Consider the following 19,274-nt stretch of genomic DNA (forward strand, 5'->3'; position numbering starts at 1 on the left):
CCACAGAACTTGTTATCTATATGTTAGCCATATATTAGAATTACATATATTGCATCTGTCCATAAACTGGAGCCAAAATAACTTACTTTGCTCATCTCTTTGTCTGCAACTCCTGACTTTTTTTCCTTTAGTAATCTACTCTTCCATTTTTAATCCATTTTATTTCTGCAGCCCCTAGCAAGGCCCAGAACAACGGAATGATTCTTGAGAACAAGTCAGTAATTTAAAATTCAGTGGTACCCTCTCCACTTCTCTACCAAGGCTGGTTTTCAGAGGACATTTAATTACAGGCCTGAATTCCTATTTTCTAAGCCTAAACACAACCCCTGAAGGCTTACAAGATTTGAGTCACAGCTGGAGCTGTGGTTACTATACAGTTTAAATATCAGCCTCTTTACTGTGCAATTTGTTTCGAAAATCAAATCAGATGCTGTGTCATAAACAAGTGCTAATTAAGTATTGAGCGGAAATTGGGCTTTTTTGTGCAAGAAGGGTTCTTAAATATCTGCATCTTCACTTCCATAAGAAAGGATAAATATGTCAAGAATGATAATTATGAAAGGAAACATACTATGATACTTCCAAGGCAGTACTGCTGCTTCTGCATTTCATCTGCTTCCATGTAAGAAGAAATGAGGGGGGGAAAAACAGTGGAGACCTGTATGAAATATATATGTACTAAGAATCTTATTAATCTGATCATATCACCCATAATGCTTGCTGTTTCCTCAGAGAAGACATTCACTCTGGGTTTCCATCACATAGGATTTAAACAAGCAAACTAAACTCGCCTCTCTCCATCACTGCAAAGCAATGATGAAGCTACTTGTGTTACCATTTCTTTTAAGTCATGATCTACACACAGTATTTATTTGACAATAGCATTGAATTCATTGGATATAACACCTTGTTTGATAAATATCAAGTGAAGAACAGGAATAATGCATTTTAATACTCTGAAGGTTGCCTCTGAGTAACAATATTCACGACTCCATTAACTAACAGGCTCTCGGCTACAAAAGCAGAATTAGATCTGTCAGTCACTGACATGGAAGGGCATGGCCAGTTGCACTGAAGATTGTCCAGTGGAGATGATTTCCACAGAAAGGAAAGTATTCCCTGTGGCCTAGAACTTGTAACGAGCTTGCATCCATTACAGCAATAAACTGAATTCCTATTACAGAATATACAGCTTCATGGAACAAACAGATCCCAGACTCTACTGCCAAAGCAACACTCAAAAAAAGGCATATTTAGATCTGTGGACTCCAACAAAACCAAACACACTATTTCAAAATCTTTCATTGTTATTAGGAGAAAAACCCATGAGCTATCTGATCCTAAAAGCTTCAGTTGCCAGTATTTAAGTGTGTCCTTTGTGATATTTTGTAGAAAGAATGAACAAACACTAAGTCAGCTGACTGTCAGGTCTCACAGCTTGATCCAAACTCCTTCCGAAGGACACAGCACTCTCCAACAGTAGGCTCTGACTGCCTGTGAATTAATGAGCTCACTGCACGTGGTGAACATGGCTACTCCAGCTCCATAATGAATCTGCTGAGTTTGTTGACTGAGATGTGCTCAAAACCAACTCCCACTGGAGAGTGTCTATTTATACTCCTTGACAGATAAACAGATGCAAGGGGTTTTTTTATATCCTTCAAGAGCAGCAGCAACCAGGTAAATAAACTACTTCTGTAACATGAAACACTGGATACCTTCTTTAGGGCTCACAAGAATACTAAGCTACAGTACTGAAAACCAAACGGAGATGCATTACAGCACTCCACTAATCTCTGAACAAAGTAACAGCAAGGTTGCACCACAAACATGCTTACTCTAGCAGTGTGGAGATTCTCTTTGTGCCCATGCTTGATTTCACAACCATTTGAAATTTTAGGTATGAAATTCAAGTGCTATATCCAGCTTCCCTCAAGACTGCAAGATCTGTGGTGAAGACCATTTCTCATGCTACTTTCTGAATATGTGCCAGGTAAGTATCCAACAAGAACAATGACATCCACAGTGCAAGTATTTATGTATAAAACAGCAGCTGGAAGCTTGTCCAGAGATCAACAAAATGAAGCTGCTGCCTTCCAAGTATTGTGTTTCTTTTTTGTAAGTCCATAGAAAAGTCAGAGAGCTCACCTGGATTCTAATTTTTCACTGAAATTCAGAGCATCAGGAATAGAAAGTCCTGTACTTTAAAAAAAAAAAAAAAATACAGCCCAGGCAAACCAAATTAAGTTTGGAAAACTACAATCTCCATAATCAGCATAAAAACCTGAAGTATTAACTTTCACCCTCCCTATCTCCTGCTGAATTTTAGGTAATAGACAAAAAAAGCATTCAGGAGAGATGGGTTACAGGTCTGTAACAACTATCCTGGGAGGAAATCTGCAGTTCAAGCATTAAGCAGACAAATCTGTAAAAGGAATAACATTTTTTTTCTAAAGAGAAGGAAACACTCTGAAGGGCACACTCCAGCACTCCACCATATTTTCTGCTTAGCTACTGAGCTCTTGTCTTCTGAGCAGGCTCCAGCACTAGCCAAACATTTTCCTGTTAAATAATGTAACCAAAACACTTCCTTTTGCAGGAATGGTCACTCTGTCCAAATACATTTCCCTTACAAAGCACTCTGCTACAATTACAATGCAGGACCTTTTCACTCATCAGAAGTGATTTGGAATCCGTAACTAATTGCCTCAAAAACTTACCAAAATATATTAAATTTCTTTTCATTATGTAAATACCCTGTACCAAGTTCAGCTCCACGGCAGTTCTCAACTCCTACCACAGGACACAAATGTTCCTTTGCTTGGCTTAACTAGAGCAAACCTTCCTTCAATCAAGAAACACCAAAGCATAATCTGCTCTCTTGGAGGACAACTATGCCAGAATGAAGCAAGGGCAACAGTAGCTACTGAAGACACTAATGAGCACCCCCTCACAGGGCACAAACATCTGTAATTCTAACCAGAATGAATCTAAAATGTTGCAGAAATGGTTGGCCAAAAAAAGAAAAAACCAAAGCCAAAACACAGACAAACAGTATGTCCTGTCACCCAAGAAAGGAAATCTACAGAGACTAACTATTGCCAAAACGAAACAGTCACCATGGAAGGCTAAGTAAACCTACTCCCAATTTAGAACAAATGAGAATTAGTCCTAGACTAACCCAATCTTCTTCTTTAAGAAGATCACTGAAGTCCAGACAAATTAGAAGCAGCTAAGCATTTGATAGATGACATGTAGGAAGTTACTAGTTAAAATGAAGAGGATTAGGATTAATATCAGAGTTATAAGGAGGCTAAGAAACTAAAATCTGTAGAGCATCACATGCCATTTTGAAAAAGGAACCATTAAGCTGTACAGAGAATGATCCTTGTTGAAATCTATTATTGTTCTTGAAATTAATGTTAAATACCCTCATTAACATCTAAAATACTCAAGAATTACCGATGTGCTAATGAAATTAAAGAGGCATCATAAATATATAGGACAAAGCATCATGAAGATTTGGTAACAGAACACATGATGTATATATAAATCAGAAAGTCACATTATTTCCATTATAAATTAGGAACTCAGTAACTGAGAAGAAGGAATTGGCCCTGGGATATGTTAGTCATTAGATAATGATGGCTCACCCATAAGATGGGCCACAGAAATGTCAAATACTACTACAGGATATTGTATAAAGTAAAAAATTCCCAGAAGAGAGGAATTAGGATCACTGCTTTAGTACAAAGAATCCATAAAATATTTCCTGGAATGTTCTGTATAGTTCTGGTCATTCGTGTTTCAGGAAGACTAATCAAATTTTGCAGCTGTTTAAAAAGGTCTACTAGGATGATCAAAAGTTCCAGGAAATGTCCTACAACAGAAGGAAAAATAAATTAAAGAATGCTGGTTTAGCCTGACCAGATTCAGCACAGAGCAGAATACAGTTGGTCTCCACAAATATCTGCAGATGAACTCAGGGGAATAAGGAGAGCTGTTTAAGCTCAAGGCCATTGGCATATGAACAAATGAGAATTAATTAGCCATGAATGGAGTTAAGCAGGAAAATAAGAACGGGGATTCTGACTTTTAAAGTAGTCAAATTTTGAACAGCTCTGCAATGGCATAGCAAAGCGAATTCCACTTAGCAACTGCTTTTAGTAGCTTGCAAAAGCTTTAGAGATTACTTTGCCAATATCAGGCTCGAACCCATGCTCCACAAGACCTACTCCAATCCAACACCAACGTGTCTTCCACTGACGTGTCCTTAACCATCTCCACATAAATTGCTGTTTTAAGGTCAGTGAGATCATGGGAATATTTTCTTGTCACTAAAAAACTTGCAGGGATTTATGTTTGCTTATAACAACAGCTTTAACAAAATACTAGAGCAATATACTTCACTGGAGTATTCCTTGTCCAGAGAAGGAAAAACAAAAAGGAAAAAATTACAAAAAGTAAAGGAAATATAGATTTTTGTCCTTCTGAATATATTAGCAAGAGGAAATACCTTCTGTCACATTTGAAGAGGCTATTAACATTATCTGGATTTCTTTCTGTTGAAATGCTTCTAAGACTCATCTTCTAAAACAAGATCAATCCATCGCTTCTTGAGACTACAGCTCCTTCTCATTGTTCTAATTTGCAGGAGATGAATGATAGCTGGCTTCATTTCTCAATCATGCTGACAATTTTGGCATATAAGAAGGAAGGGCATTGAGCAGACCCAATGAACCACCCCTCTGGAGAATCGCCAACATCTTCCTAATAGACAGAATTCAAGGCCAACTATCCATAAACTAAAAGCAACTCCCACATAAACACTGCTCCATTCTGTATTGCTCTCACAATAAATTACAAATGATGTGTGTAGACAGGGAGACTGACTACATTGTATGACAGACTTTCACGATAGACCATTTTTCCCTGAAACAACTAGAGACTGTTCTGGTTGCTCTATGGGCAAGCACAGAAATATTCAGACTCTTTTCTAGTCAGCACACAGTCCAGCTCTGATTAGTATCCAAGCAAAGACTGCCATCACCTTTCTCTACAGTGTTTCAACCATCCCACTATATTTGGGGAAAAAGAACCTCCTCAATTCTTTAAGAATAACTATGTCCTAAGATGGAAATATCACGAGACAGTATTCCTACGAACATCTAGGGCACAAAGCCAGCTGACAAAATTCATACCAGAGTTCTGCACTGGCTGGTGTTATCCAAATTCCCACTCTATCATCTTCTTCAGATCTGGTTTGCTTCAGGTGCTTCTGAAGAAGATAGGCCCATCTAGACTATAGTTAAAAGAACACACTTATTGTTATAGCTAACACTTAAGAACTTCTTCATTCCTTGGTAGTATGCCCCTGCAACCTTTCTCTTCTCACCATGGGATGAAGCAAATTAAAGCAGCATTAGGCCTTTTTGCTGCTTCCAGTCCAAACTGGTTACTCCAGTGGATTCTGCCAAGAGGCTGCACGGCTTCTGCCCACAGACTGAAAACACTTCTGTCCTTCCCTCAAGAAGACTAGAAAGACCCCTTGCTGAGCTTTCCCATTCTTCCTCATCTTCTCCTTTCTGTTGCTCTCATCAAAATGATGGCACAAGACCCTGTTTTAGCATTGGGGGAAGGAAAATTAAATCAGATGTTTCTCAATTTTTAGTACAGAGGAGGACTAGAAGTAGCTAGAGAGTGCAAAATTATGATCAGTCATTTGTTTCCAAGCACAATCATTGTGGAAAAGTGAAATAATTTAAAACTCAAAGTCATCATGTCTGCTTCTGAGCCCTTCTGCCATCCCAGCTAACAAATCTGGCTGTGCACGCACAGTGGCAAACAGGCTGAGCACCCATTGGTTAATGGGACCACAGAACTTGCACATCAAAGAGACAAAAAATGAATTTTAATGCAGTTTTTAGAAATACTTGTCATTGTTTCAGCATTGCCATTTAGTGAATGGGACCGATTTCTCTCTCAGTAGGGGATGATATTTTAATGATGTAACAATGTACTTCCCAGAAGAAAGACAAGCCTCATGAGGCAGATTAAAACTAAGAATATTCAGATCCCATTAAAATCAGACAGTTTCAAGCCATTTTTAAAATTAATTTTGTTTAATGATAAAATGGGTTATCTTAACAGGTGGCTAGCCAATTGTAAAATTAACCAAAACATGGTCAGAAGCACAAGGGTAGCTATTAGAAGAACTGTTTTCTTTGTATTCTGCCTTCTATTATCAGTGTACCATATCACCCTACACAAATCCTGCCAGTCCATGACCCCCGGCAAATTTTTGAGCTTCAGCTTTCTCTTTCTGCATGCAGGGGTAGCATGTTCCCCAGCACCTCAGAAAAACTGGTATTAGAAATGCTCTGTTGTTTAATAAGCAGGAAATACTTAATGCAATTCCCAGGATGTTTATTTTCAGCCATTTCTGCGGTATCAAGAAGTTTTTCACAGCACTAATCAGTATCCTGTCAGGGGAACAGCTTCATGTTTGATTGCTTATTAATTGTATTTTGAGCACTTACTCTTTAGCTGCAGCCACTGGACGCTGCTATGCTACAATTAATTTTCAGCTTCCACAGCTGAACACACAGTGGATTCAGCCCTTCTGTGCAAAATCACTTAAAATGTATAAAGATTATGCCTTGTTGAGCATCTCCTGAATTGCAAGGAAGGTATTAGAAAGACTGAAGAAAATACTCACTACCAGAAATACCAGTTAACCTTGCTACTGAGGACAGTTAAATATTACACAAATCTCACCAGCATGCATAGATTTTAAGATGGCACAATATAAGCAGACAAGGAAGTAAGAAAACAGCTTATTCCATCTGCATTGATGAATTCAGCATGAATACTTTTTATACAAAGAAAATCAAGTTACTCAGATTGCTGGTTTTGCTGGTCTCAAATGTGACCCTAAATACTGTTGCAGTAATCACTGAGAAAATTAATACGACAACCCATATAAAGATGAAAAAAAAAGTGGAATCCCTTCACACAAAACTTGGTGAGAATTCCTAATTTCCAGGTATAAATTACTGTTCTTGTAACAGAAAATAAGTATCTTCATTAACATGTTTCATAGTACAAACAAACTACCAAAACAGTAGAATCCATAGAAAACAATGGATGAACACATTCACTTGACAAACAAATCCACTCAACATTTGTATGTCAGGAAATACTTTCTGATCCCAACTTAAAATGTTTTTAGTGTGAACGAATTTTAAATGAGACCAGACCAGGAAGTTTCCTCAACCATTTGACTTTTTGTCTCAAGTCATTATTTCTGTTAACTCAGTAGCTGCTAGCACTGAAAATAAAGAAGGAAACAACATAACTTTATATTTAATCTCATTTATGGCCTAGATATCAGAGCTTGGAGTGCTTCCAGTGGCCAACCAAAGATGACCATTTGATTTTTTTCTTCACTAGGCACCCCTTAAAGAGGTGATCTCTGAACACTGTGCATTCCTACCTTACCTCTAGACATGATACACAACTATGGAACAATTTTATTTTCTTCCTCTAAAATCCTCATTACCTTTTTGTATATCACAAACCATTTTAGGATACTGAGAATGCTGAGGCCACCACACATCTTGTATTTTCCAAAGACTATTTAGGAAGCCCTTTGCCTAACCAAACTTTGTGGTTAGAACAGTCTGTTTTATCTCACTAATGAGAATGATAATTTAGTACCAAATACTCATGAGGAATTATAGCTCTGCTGACTGGCAAATAATTTGCCAAGGCAGATTAGTTTAGCTGCATAAAATAAATATCCACCTGCACATACTAGCACTAATCAGGGCGTGAAATTAAACTTTTTATTCAGTGGGAAATAACTGCTGCAAGGCGGCGATTTAGTCTGAGAAGCAAATATTAAGGTCAGTCTATTCTCTCTGATGTTTATAGTACATATTACAGTGCAGAGAGCATGGTGCAACAAATTTGGCTTTTTAAGTCTATGAAACTAAATACTTCAGTGATGCGATAGCAAATTTGCCACATGCCTTTCTAATTGCATACATTTAATGGAGCAAAGTGGCTGAAATGAAACATTACCAGAGAAGCGAGGGTGAAGTTACTGAAGTACCAAAGGCCTGCATCAAGTGCACAAAAACCTACTGCATGAAGTTTGGGGTAGAAGAAAATTAATCAATGTTTTCCATACAATATACTAGTTCCAACACCCAAAAAACCAGGATGCTATTCCATTACCATTGGAAAAACTGGTAAGGGTATGTTTATTCAAGCAGGATTTGCAACCCCACATTGTAGAGGCAAAGCTCTGCTATCCCAGCTTACAAAATTATTCTCGCTGCTTTCATGACATCCTTGCTTTGGATACCCAGGGTTCTCTGCCACAATGTCCATAAATATGTTACTGGGAAGACTGCAAGGTTCTCAAAAGATTTTTTCAAAAATAGCTAACAAATAATAGGTCTTAAAAATCCTGGTCCTATTGACACCATGAATGACACAGGTTCAGTACAAGCAGAGCCTCTTTTAAAGTATAAGCCTTTGTCCATCTGTTCCATATACATACATGTACAAAGCAGGAAAAAAAAAATTCCAACTTTATTACCCTTCAGCCTTCAATTACACTGACTATTTTTTACTATATTACCTGCCAGTTATGTGGGAGCTCCTACAAACATGCAAATATAAAAATTTATGAACTTCAGAGTTTTCCCTCATTAAAAAATAAAACAACCAACAACAACCACAAAAAAAAAAAAAAAAAAAAAAAACACCAGGGAAAAAAACAACAAAACAAACCAACAAAAAACAAAACAAACAATAAAACAAAAGCAAAACCACTAAGTAAACAACCTACAGACGGATCTTAAAACACAACCAGAAGGCTCTGGTTCTCCTGCGAAACTGGAAGGCCCACCAGCAGCTCCTAGAATCCCATCATCCAAAAGCAAAATTAAAATGCTCTTTTGGGGGTGAAACAGAAAAAAAACACAAAGAATACTCAGACTGACTCCTTCCTATTCACGAGCCAGGAAATTCAGTGAATCATTGCAAATTAATTAATTCATAAAAACAGAGAAAGTGAAACTCTTCTAAGTATCAAGCTTTTGCCTCTCAAATGGTCCTAGATGGGACCCCAAACGGGTCAGGTACTGTTCCAAGCACTGCTAATTAAACACAACTGAAGTTGTCACTAGTCCATTCAAGAAAACAGATGTCGCTTCATAGAGCTTTGATATTTTTCTTAAATACCTTTCAAAATGAGGAACAAAAAATATGAACTCTTATAAAAAGGGCTTTATTGTATTTTTATAGCATATTACATACCTTGTAACAATCATTCTGTTAAGTGTGAATGTCAGTTTTATTTTCTGTCCCTTTTTTCCTGGCTATTTACAAGCTTTGTAAGAATTGTTCCTTAATTAAGTCTAAACATAGTTTTATATAAATGGATTCCTGGAATTAAAAACGTTCAGACTTAAGAAATGATTGTTACAGAGACTGTAACAGGCCGTAAAAAAGAATGCCACTTTAAACAAAGATTTCTCATTTTAATTAAAAAGATAATCATCAGAACATTCGTATACTTAACAGAACCATTTGAAGCTACTTTGAAAAAATATCTACTATTCTATGCAGGCTTATGTAGTTTACTTTATATGACATTTAATCAAAGTCTCAGTTGAGCCCATCACACTCATGCTTTAAATACTGTATATACAGTTTCAAACATTTATTCAAACTTGAAAGTTACTACTGAGCACCTCGATTTCTTGTTCTTTTGTAAATTACTCTGACTGTGGAAATGCCATATTCCTGAATGCATAAAAGCAGAGCTCCCTATGGCAAGGGGTTTTGGGTGGGACTTCTGTGTGCATTTTTTTAGGTTAATGGGCATGTTCACCTCTCCCTTCAGCTTGTGCATCCGTTTCTTATACACTGTACTCTATAAAGAGTGTACTTTCATCAGTATGACTGTATAAAAAAGAAAAGAGGCTGAAGTGAACTCGGGTTCCACTCTGGTAAAATCCTTGCTGCAGCTGCAGAATACTGGACTACTTAATTTAAAGATTGTATTTTAAATCTATAAACCATCTTTCATTCAAAAAACTAAAAAAACAACCCACCAACAAAACTTTTGAAAGATGATGTGCAGAACACATGATACAAGACACTTATTCACCAGCGAAAACAGTCTTCCCTTGTGAGCAGTTCCTTAGTATTATGTAGTATTAATACACAGGAACTTAATATCAGGAATAATTTAGGTCTTATTAAGACACAGAGATAAATTGAGTAAGCAAATGAAATTTTAAAAATTGCCTAAACCTTAAAGTATTAGATTATACATATTGTACCTGACCAGGTATTGTTCCTAACCAGGAAACTGGTAGCAGATATCAGTTAAATGCAATACTGCTTCATTGGCAAGTAATCCAGCCAACAAACACCAGACAGTGAGAAGGCAGCTGCCTTCTACTCCCATCAAAAAGTTGCACAGAGATGAGCATACAGAAAAACAACAGAGTACTGTTTGTCTTTCAAAGCATCAAATATAGATGCTTTAAAGCAAAATAATTTCATTCATAATATTAGCACTGGATGAAGCTGTCCCATGACACTTTTCTTGGACATTAAAATGAAAATCAAATCACCAGGTCCATCTTGCCAGAAACCTTGTGATTCAAGAGAGCTGCTCAAAGTGAATGACAAAAAATTTTAAGTGGAAAAAGTATTATTTTCTAGAGAAGCATAAACAAACTACCACCTAAAGGGTTGCTTTTCAATATGAAATGAAACCTACCCCAAACACATATCAAAACCAAAACTGTCTCTTCTGCTTTTGATAACAGGCCTCACACCTCTAAAATGTATTTGAATATTTACCTACACTGGTGCTAGGGAAGCTCTCAGGGAAAATCAATAATTAACAGCAAAGCCCACCTCAAGCCAAGCTGTGAGCCAGCTAACAAGGAAGATGCAAATGAAGCGTATCACACACTCTGATGGACAAGGTAATCCACTGTGAATGATTCAGCATTAGCTGAGAGGATGCACGAGCTGATCTGCTACCTCTGTGTGGACAACTGTACCAGTGCCATTACTGCAGTGCCTGAGCAGGTCTGAGTGCTACAAGGCAGAGAAAAGACATTTCCTAGGAGCACCAAGATGATATTTGTAACTGATTCCTCGTGTATCCTGAGGTATCTATGTGTGCCACTCTTCCAGAAGGCCCCACCAAGTCTGACAAACACTGTACTCCATCAGCAGAATTAAAGGAAGAGCCACGTTCTGGACTGATGCACACTAAAGCAAAAGCCTGAGATGTGCTTAACAAAACCTTTGCTTACTCTACTCTCAACCTGTAAGCAAAAAATCCCTAAAAAAGTTCAGAGTGGACAGAGGGAAGCCACATGTTTCACTGCATGTTTTACAAGCATTTTGCATACAAGAGGCACTTTAATAAAACATGAAAGAATATATGGGTTGGCTATTAGCTCTCAGTGCAGCCTGATCTTGATAATTCTTCCCTTTATCTGGTGCTCTTAAACAGATGCATATCCCAGGAGAGCAGCTTCCTCTCATGGTCATGCCTCTTCTCAGTGTATTGTTCGAGTGGGACACTGACAGGTGCAGGATGGACAGGGATTCCCTCAGCCTCCAGACCCAGTCTTACAGATGATCTCAAACCTCCTGGACTAAGCCCTTGATTAAGAATCTTAGCACAGGAGGTGAAAAAAGTAATGTATGAGACGCCAGTACAGCATGTTCACAATGCTGTCTGGCAGCAGACAAGAATGTTTCAGCAGAAACTTTTGAGGATATGAAACTCACTATCTAGAGGCAGGTTGTAATTACCAAGCTTGGCCAAACACAAGTGCAGCAGGATCTGGGACACTCATTTGGCCAATCCCACACCAAAGAGGACCATTCATTATTGCTAATTGCTAACTTGCTGATTTAGGTGTCCATAGCCTTTTCCCACTTCACCTAGCTGAGACTCTATAAATAATCTGGCAAACCTGGAGACTACTAGCAAACAGGTCAAAAAGTCTCAAGAGAGAAACAAGTTCTTCCAGATTAAAAACCAAAAGCCAAAAAAGTGTTTCAAAGCTCAATTAGAGATTACAATTTGCAGCTAATGTTTCCTCAATTTCATATGTTCTGAAGATTTAATAGAATTCCTTCTTCCTGATGAGCTCAAGTTTAATTCTGTGCCACCAGAAGGACTAATCCAAAACAAACTTTTAGCAAGTGTTCACAGTCACTTAAATTATATCCTTAGGGAAAGAACAGTTCCGGGTACCTGAAATTTACATTCAGTTTAGTTGGCAACACTTTATTTTCATTTGTAAATTTCACATTTTTGGCCAAAACGCTTAGAAATATCAACAAATGAAGACAGAAAGAATGAAGCTACAGTTTAAGTGCACCATGACTCAAATCTATGGAAATTAGCCATATTTGAAGAGCATCTTGGATGCATGTACTGTTTTCCATACCAAAGGCCAAGTCAAAACCTAAACAATGTACGTGCTCCCCGCAGTCACTATCACTGATATACTGCTGCAGCAGCAGGTGAAACACTCAAGTGCCAATATTTAGTGATCTTGCAGTAGAATGGGAGGAAAAACAAAATTACAGAGGGACAGTGAGCAGTACAGCAGGATAGTCTAAGGTGAACAAATAAAGAAAAAAATCCCAGAATTACATGCGCAAAGCCTGCGGGTGCCTGTGGGCCCCTCTGCCAGGTCCTGCCTCACTCCACTTTAACTTCTCCCGCTCCCAGGTGGCACCTGCAGCCCCCTCCCCCTCCTCCCAGCGCTCCCTTTGCCCGATCTGGGGACCGTGCTCACTGCCCTTCCCGCGGGCAGGACGCCCCCTCCCCGGGCCCCGCTCACCGCCCTCCCCTGCCCGCCAGCCCAGCGCCCTCCGGCCCGGCCCAGCCCAGCTCCGAGGCCCGGGTTCCCTTCCCCACTGCCCCCCGCTCCATCTCGCCCCCCCGCCGCCCCTCCATAGATAGACAGAGGTGCCCCCACCCTCCGCCGCCGCCTCCGCCAACCCCCGCGGCCCCTCACCATGAACTTGAGCGCCTTCTCCTGCAGGACGGCCTCGGCCGGGTCCATCGTCCAGCGGGGCCGGGCCGGGGCCGCCCCCCCCGCTCAGTGAAGGCCGCAGCCAGCGCAGACGGGAACCTGCGCTGGCCCGCGCCCCCCCACCTCACCCCGCTGCCCGCAAGCGCATGCGCCGCTCCGCGGGCCCACGGGAAATGGAGTCCCCAATCATGTCACTGGCAAAAGCCTGACGCGACGGGAAAAACTACATATCCCGGCAGATTCCGGATCTGGGGCACGCTGGGAGCCGGCTGGCGCATGCGTTGTGTGCAGTGCAGGGGGCCGACGGGGGTTGTAGTAACATGGGGCCATGACGGTGCGAGGTGCCGGCCGGATGGGATGGACGCGGCCGCTCTGGGCGGGCGAGGGAGGGAGATGAGGATGCGCGTCCTGCAGGTGCCGTGTGGGCACTTTCCAGCTGCAGGCCTTCCCTGGGGTGGAAGGTACGGCTGGCTCCCGAGTCACTGATGCCCTCCGGCTGCGCTCCGTGCTCGCGCACTGTCGGTGTTCGGGGTCGGGTGTTGCTGCTGAACCTAAACTGAGCCCCGTGCACCGGGTGCCAGAAATGTCTGGGAAATGTCACCCGACCGAAGGTCCACAGGGGATGTGAAACAGGAAAATTTGCATCACTGGAATGGATCAAGTAGGTTGACGTTCTTTAGAGATGCTTGTTTAAAGCCATCCTGCACATAGAAAGCCTCCCGTGGTGCTTTGGTGCCCTTTTTCTAATAATGTTTCTACATCAATTTCCCCTGTAAATTGGACCAAGTTTTCTTTGCTGTACGAAGCAGCAAAGAGGAAAAAGTAATTGATCAGCATTCCTTGACTAGCAGCTGCACACAGACAGGAGATTATTTTCCATATTCCCTCTGTTTCTCTGTTGCACATCCTACAAGACCAGCTTACGTGGCAGCATTGCTTCTATTCTCTTGTTTATTAAATTTGTCTCATCTCTTTCTACAGTTTTTATACATTTTTCACAGTGCCCAAAAATTGAAGCTGCCTTGTATGGAGCAGTAGAGAGGAATTGCTTCCTGTGGTTTTAATACCAGCTATAAGACCCTAGTAAGGTTTTACTTCTCTATAGCAAACACAAAACTAATTTCTGGCCAATTTGTCATCTACTAAAACACTCAGGTTCTTTTCCTTGCTGCATTTATATATCTGGCTCTACATTTTAAGTGAGAAATTCTGAATTTCTCCCTACTTAAATGCAAAGAAGCCAGCCACAAACATCAGCACTTGCTTGCCCATATGCAGCTCAAACCCATTGTTTTCATTCCTGTGTTTGACACAGGAACGAAAGTGAACTTCAAGCAGGTACTAAACCAGTATCTCCTGAGTACCAGTCCCTTCCCTCATTTCCTAAGCACTCCATCTCCTCCAGATTTTCAGGCAAGATGATCAGAGAGAAAACAGAGGATGCAGAGAATGTTCCCATTTCTGGATTCCTCCTAGGGACATGTGATGAGGTGGTGCCTCATGATCCAGTGCCAGCAGAGGTGACAGGGAATGTCAGCCTGTGCAGGGTATGATGCTGGCATGATCTACACTCCCAGAGCAGTAGTCTAAGAGAAGGAGGAAGAGATAACCTGATGTTCTCCCTCTGCAATCCCAGGGCATAGATATCTCCCAAATAAACCTTCCATGTCACCAGGACAAGAGGCTGGGCCGACCTAGCCATCCCTTGGCTGTCACACTTTAAGCCCAGACTCTTAGCAGTGAAATGCCTGAAATGCTTGGCTCTAGTGGGGCTGGGCACTTTCCAGACTGCTGACAGCACTGAAAACACTCACCACGATTATATAAATAACAGTAATTATAATGAGGGAATCCTATAATTACAAAGGGAAGGCTCCTGTAACAGCACTGAAGGCAACCAGGGGCTGCTGGTGCTTGAGGCAGGGCTCTCCCATGTCTCCTCCCTCCAGGCATCCTGCAGCTGGCTTGGGATGTAAATGGATCCTCCTGGTAGCCACATGGCAGGCTCAGGACTTTGATTGCATGGTTTATTTGTCAATAATATCTGATGCTGGCCTAATTGTTGGAAAATTGGAAAGTGTAATGCTTCAGCATTAGACACCAGTGTCCCAAAGCCCTTCAGGCTGATTGATCTGTCTGGACTGTAACTTACAGGGGATTAATGTCCCTGAACTATATGGAGCCAAAACTAATGAGTGTTTGGGTGCTGGACTTAAACTTGGTGGTAGAAGGTCATGGCTTGTTTATTCTGCCACACTGCCATCAGGACCCCACAATGCAGAACCACTGCAGAGGAACAGGGCAAGAGCCTCAACCACAGCACAGAGTGGTTGAGGAAGGACTCAGAGAAGCAGCACTTGGCCCAGCAGCACTGAGCATGGAGCAACACTTTGTTGTGGGAACCTCACCTGGATCTCTGCATCTGCAGCCTCACCTTGTGGCCCCTTCCCACTGTGGGATGCTCCCTGCAGCTGAATGGCCAACTCTGCACCCACCAGCTTGCTAAGTCCTCTGTGGCCAGAGGAGACAATGGTCAGCATGCCAAGCTGTGGCACCATCAAGGTGTCACATCACACAGCAGCCAAAGAGAGACTGGAGAGGTCTGTGGTGCCTAAGGCAGGGAGAAGGCACACTTCAACAGATCTACAACCAACCAAACAATAATTTGTTTGAATTGCAGGAACTGGACATGTGTAGTCAGTGCTGTCTCTGCCACAGTAGACCCGCCCTGACCAGGTCCTCTTTAATTTTCCTTGAAACAGCAACCATACCCCCCCTCCCTGCCCTCCACCCCCTCACTGCAGAGCACATTGCATGAAACGAGCCCATATAGCGCTCAGGGACCTCACCATCCTTCCAGATGAAGGATGCTACCTAACAGTAAAGATATTACTGTGATTATTTTTGCAATAGCATATTGCTCTGTGCATTCTGGGCTCTGCGGACCACATCCACGCCTGGTGTAACGCCATGTTAATTTGCTGTGGCAGTCATTAATTGGGTAAGGAACAGCTGCTGCTTTGATTCAAGTGAAGCTGATTGGGTCAGTTAGGAAGTGGTTAAGTGATCTGCAGCAGGTACAGACCTACCTTTCTCTGCACACCAGAGGGGTTTCATTTCTTGTCCCAGTGACCCTTGGTGGAAGCAGCAAGATTTGGCCATGAAACATTAGGGAACTTTAATCAGTGCAGTTCCTTTGGGCATTATTGCCTGAATTTTAATATTTTGAATAATAAAGGATGCTTTTAAATTAAATTTGTGGAGTCACCATCTGTGTGTGCTTGGCCTTGTTTTCCTCTACTTTGGCAGTGCCTTGGCTTCATTCTTTCTAAGTTGGAGCAAAAAGGAAGGGAAGTGAAAAGAAGGGAGTTCACTGGTGGGAGAATCTTTTGTTGTTCCCTTTGTCCTGCAAGAACTTGGCTGCAGCAGTGGCAGCAGCTGCTACTGGGGCTGTGTTTCACAGTGGTGAGCACACAGGCAATCTCTGATAGCATAAGAACTTGTGAGAAGGTGACAAGTACCCCTGCACCCAGAAACATCCCAGTGGTTCAGCTCTGCCTCTCCAGCCCAGTTTATCCCTGATAGTGGCACGATTCACACAGGGCTCTGGCATCTCAACTAAAGGCATTTGGTGTGCAGTGGCCTGGGCAAACTGAGGGCAGAATGGCTTCCTGCAGCCTGTGGGCAAAGGGGATTTTTTAGGACAAAGGGACACTCAGTCATGCAAGAGCAGAGGGAGAGAATCCAAGACCACACAGTAGGAATTATATTCACTGAGCAGGACAGTACTCATTACCTGGTATAAGAAGATGTGCAAGGCTGCACGTATGGAGGGGATGACCAGAGACAAAGGCTTGTCTGCAGAGAAGCCACAGTAGTGTAGGATGTAGATTACCATTTACAGGTTGAGCTGGTTGTATCCCTTGTGCTGCTGAAAAGGGGAGCTGCATCCTCTCTCCTGTCTCTGACAGCCACATTTCCTCCTCTCACCTTCTGCTGGCTCCAAAACCTGTTTGCTAGCACAGTGAGCTGGTTTAGTTCACTATAGTGGCACGAAAATTAGGCTCAGGAAATATAAACTAAACACTTTCCTGGCAAGTCAAACTGGCTTTTTCTTGTGACTACACAAATGGCAAAGCTACTGTAAGGGCAGCTGGGACCAGGGCAGGGAAGGATGAGACTGGTCCCTCTCAGTTATTGGGAGCTGCTAATTCAGCAAATAGAAGGTGGAAAATCTCTTGTCTTCACACTTGTCAGGATCTCCTGACCCTCCTGGGGGTTGAGAGCCTTCTCTGCACTAGTAGCATCACCCCTGGCTCTGGAAGGCCAAGGCAGAGTGTCTTGGGCAGGGCAGATCTTGAGAGTTTGGAATCCTTACAGGGATCCTGGGCAGATTAAACCTGACCTCACTTCCCAGTTTCCCATCTTACCATGGTGGCTGCATGGTGCTGCTCCCCCACCAGATTCACTTGGCCACTGGGAAGCAGAAGATGCTGAAGCCCTGGTCCCAGTCCTCTCCATAGATTCTGTAGATGCTTTGTTTAAAATATGGGTTAAAATAAATCAGGGTGGCAACATTCTAGAACAGGCACTATACCAACTGTTCAGCAGCCTTCCCAGTCCCCATGGTCTGCCAGAGGCCCTGGTGTGGAGCACCAGGCTGAGGCACATACAGAAACATGCGCCCCAACTCCCAGCCAGCCAGGTGCTCCCCACACAGATCTGGAAGTGCCTCTTTACCCTTAAAGCAGCTCCTTCTCTCTCTGAGACCTTGCTGCCTCCCCTGGGATGTGTCCTTTGGTGTTTGCAGCACCTTCCATCAGCCTGTCCTTGACACAGCAGCAATGACAAATTCATCAGTCCTTCGGCAAACACGAGTCCAGAGGAGCATTGCTGGGAGCTCAGTGCTGCTGCCAGAAGGGAGGCAAAGGGGAAAGAAAGATTTCTTCCTATGAGGACAAAAAACAAACCCAAACCACCAAACCTGACCCGACAGAACAAAAACAGCCCCAACAAGTACCTTGTAGTCAGAACAGCCTTTTAAAGCCTCATGAATATTTAGTTTGTCCTCATGTAAAATATATGACTTTGTGTAAGGATCAGGCAAAGGAGGTGCATGATTTTTTTCTGATTTATGGGCCCAGCAACGGATTATTCATAGCAGAGCAGCTGTGTGGAAAGATTCATCCACTGCAAAATGTGATTGTACATCAGGCAGTGTGAGGGAACAGAGCTATGACTAATGGCTACTTTACATATAAATGAGAAGGTTTGCGCTAGGAACTGTAAAAAAAATACAATCGTTCAGCTGACGGGCCTGGCCTCTTTATTGAGACTGCTGCACAGGGGCCAAGGAAAGCCAGGAACAAGCCTGGCTGAAGGCACTGCCTTCTCTCACATCCTTCAACATGCAATAAATGAGGCAAGAGCAGTCAAGACTTCCAAGGGCCAAATTTGTTGCTGGCATCAATCTGCAATGGGGGAAGGCAGATGTTTCTCCTCCTGTTTGAATGGCCCTGAAGTCCCTCCTGGCCAGGCTGGGATGGACCCTGCTTTGAGCATCATGCTCAAAAGGGGGGCAGCATGAGCCAGGGTGCTTGGCACAAGCCCCAGCACAAACCCTTTGCTTCCCCTCCCCACTGTGATCACAGCACCCCCCACGCTCGCTCTTCTAGCCGAGACGGGTTGTCTAGACACTGCAGATGTGGACAGATGTTGGGGCTGTAATTTATAACAATGGCCTCCAGAAGGCAATTCCAATTTGTTTCGCTAAAGCTTTAAGTTACAGGCAGCAAGATCTCCTGTAAATACTCTTGACTTACATAGTAAGTACATAAAAGAGTTTTCCTGGCCAAAGCCCACTTGCTGCAGTGGCTGTGCCTTTCTCCATGTCACAGAGGCACATTACAATGCAGAGATCCAAAAGCAATTGCCCTCTGCCATGGACCCAATGAGTCCAAGGGTGACCTGGGCTCCAGGAGCTGACAGACATGCAGTTCTTAGAAGCTGCTTCTACAGCATCATTCACTGCTCAGAGGAGGAGTTTGGAATCCTGCCTGCAGAGCTGACCCACTCATTTATGTGCACCTCATTCCTCATGGGGCATTTTCCTGCCATTTGGTGCCTGAAGGAGAACTCAGAAAACAGATTTTCCCAGCCCTCAAAAATACTCCC

At 42.4% G+C, this 19,274-nt stretch overlaps 1 protein-coding gene across 13 annotated transcripts in view; it reads right to left on the reverse strand.

Annotated features, from left to right (window-relative positions):
• Positions 1-13,264, reverse strand: part of BTRC (beta-transducin repeat containing E3 ubiquitin protein ligase) — a 119,609-nt gene extending 106,345 nt beyond the window's left edge. For 3 of the 13 annotated variants that reach the window (XM_056494681.1, XM_056494688.1, XM_056494680.1), the window contains exon 1: positions 13,083-13,264. In XM_056494681.1, coding sequence (XP_056350656.1) covers positions 13,083-13,130 — 48 coding nt within the window. In that variant the 5' untranslated portion in view covers positions 13,131-13,264. The remainder of the gene's footprint in view (positions 1-13,082) is intronic. The other 10 variants (XM_056494682.1, XM_056494683.1, XM_056494679.1 and 7 more) reach the window with 6 other exon arrangements.
• Positions 13,265-19,274: the final 6,010 nt, after the last annotated feature.

The sequence above is a fragment of the Oenanthe melanoleuca genome, chromosome 6 (assembly GCF_029582105.1).
Source record: "Oenanthe melanoleuca isolate GR-GAL-2019-014 chromosome 6, OMel1.0, whole genome shotgun sequence".
Taxonomy (NCBI): Eukaryota; Metazoa; Chordata; class Aves; order Passeriformes; family Muscicapidae; genus Oenanthe; species Oenanthe melanoleuca.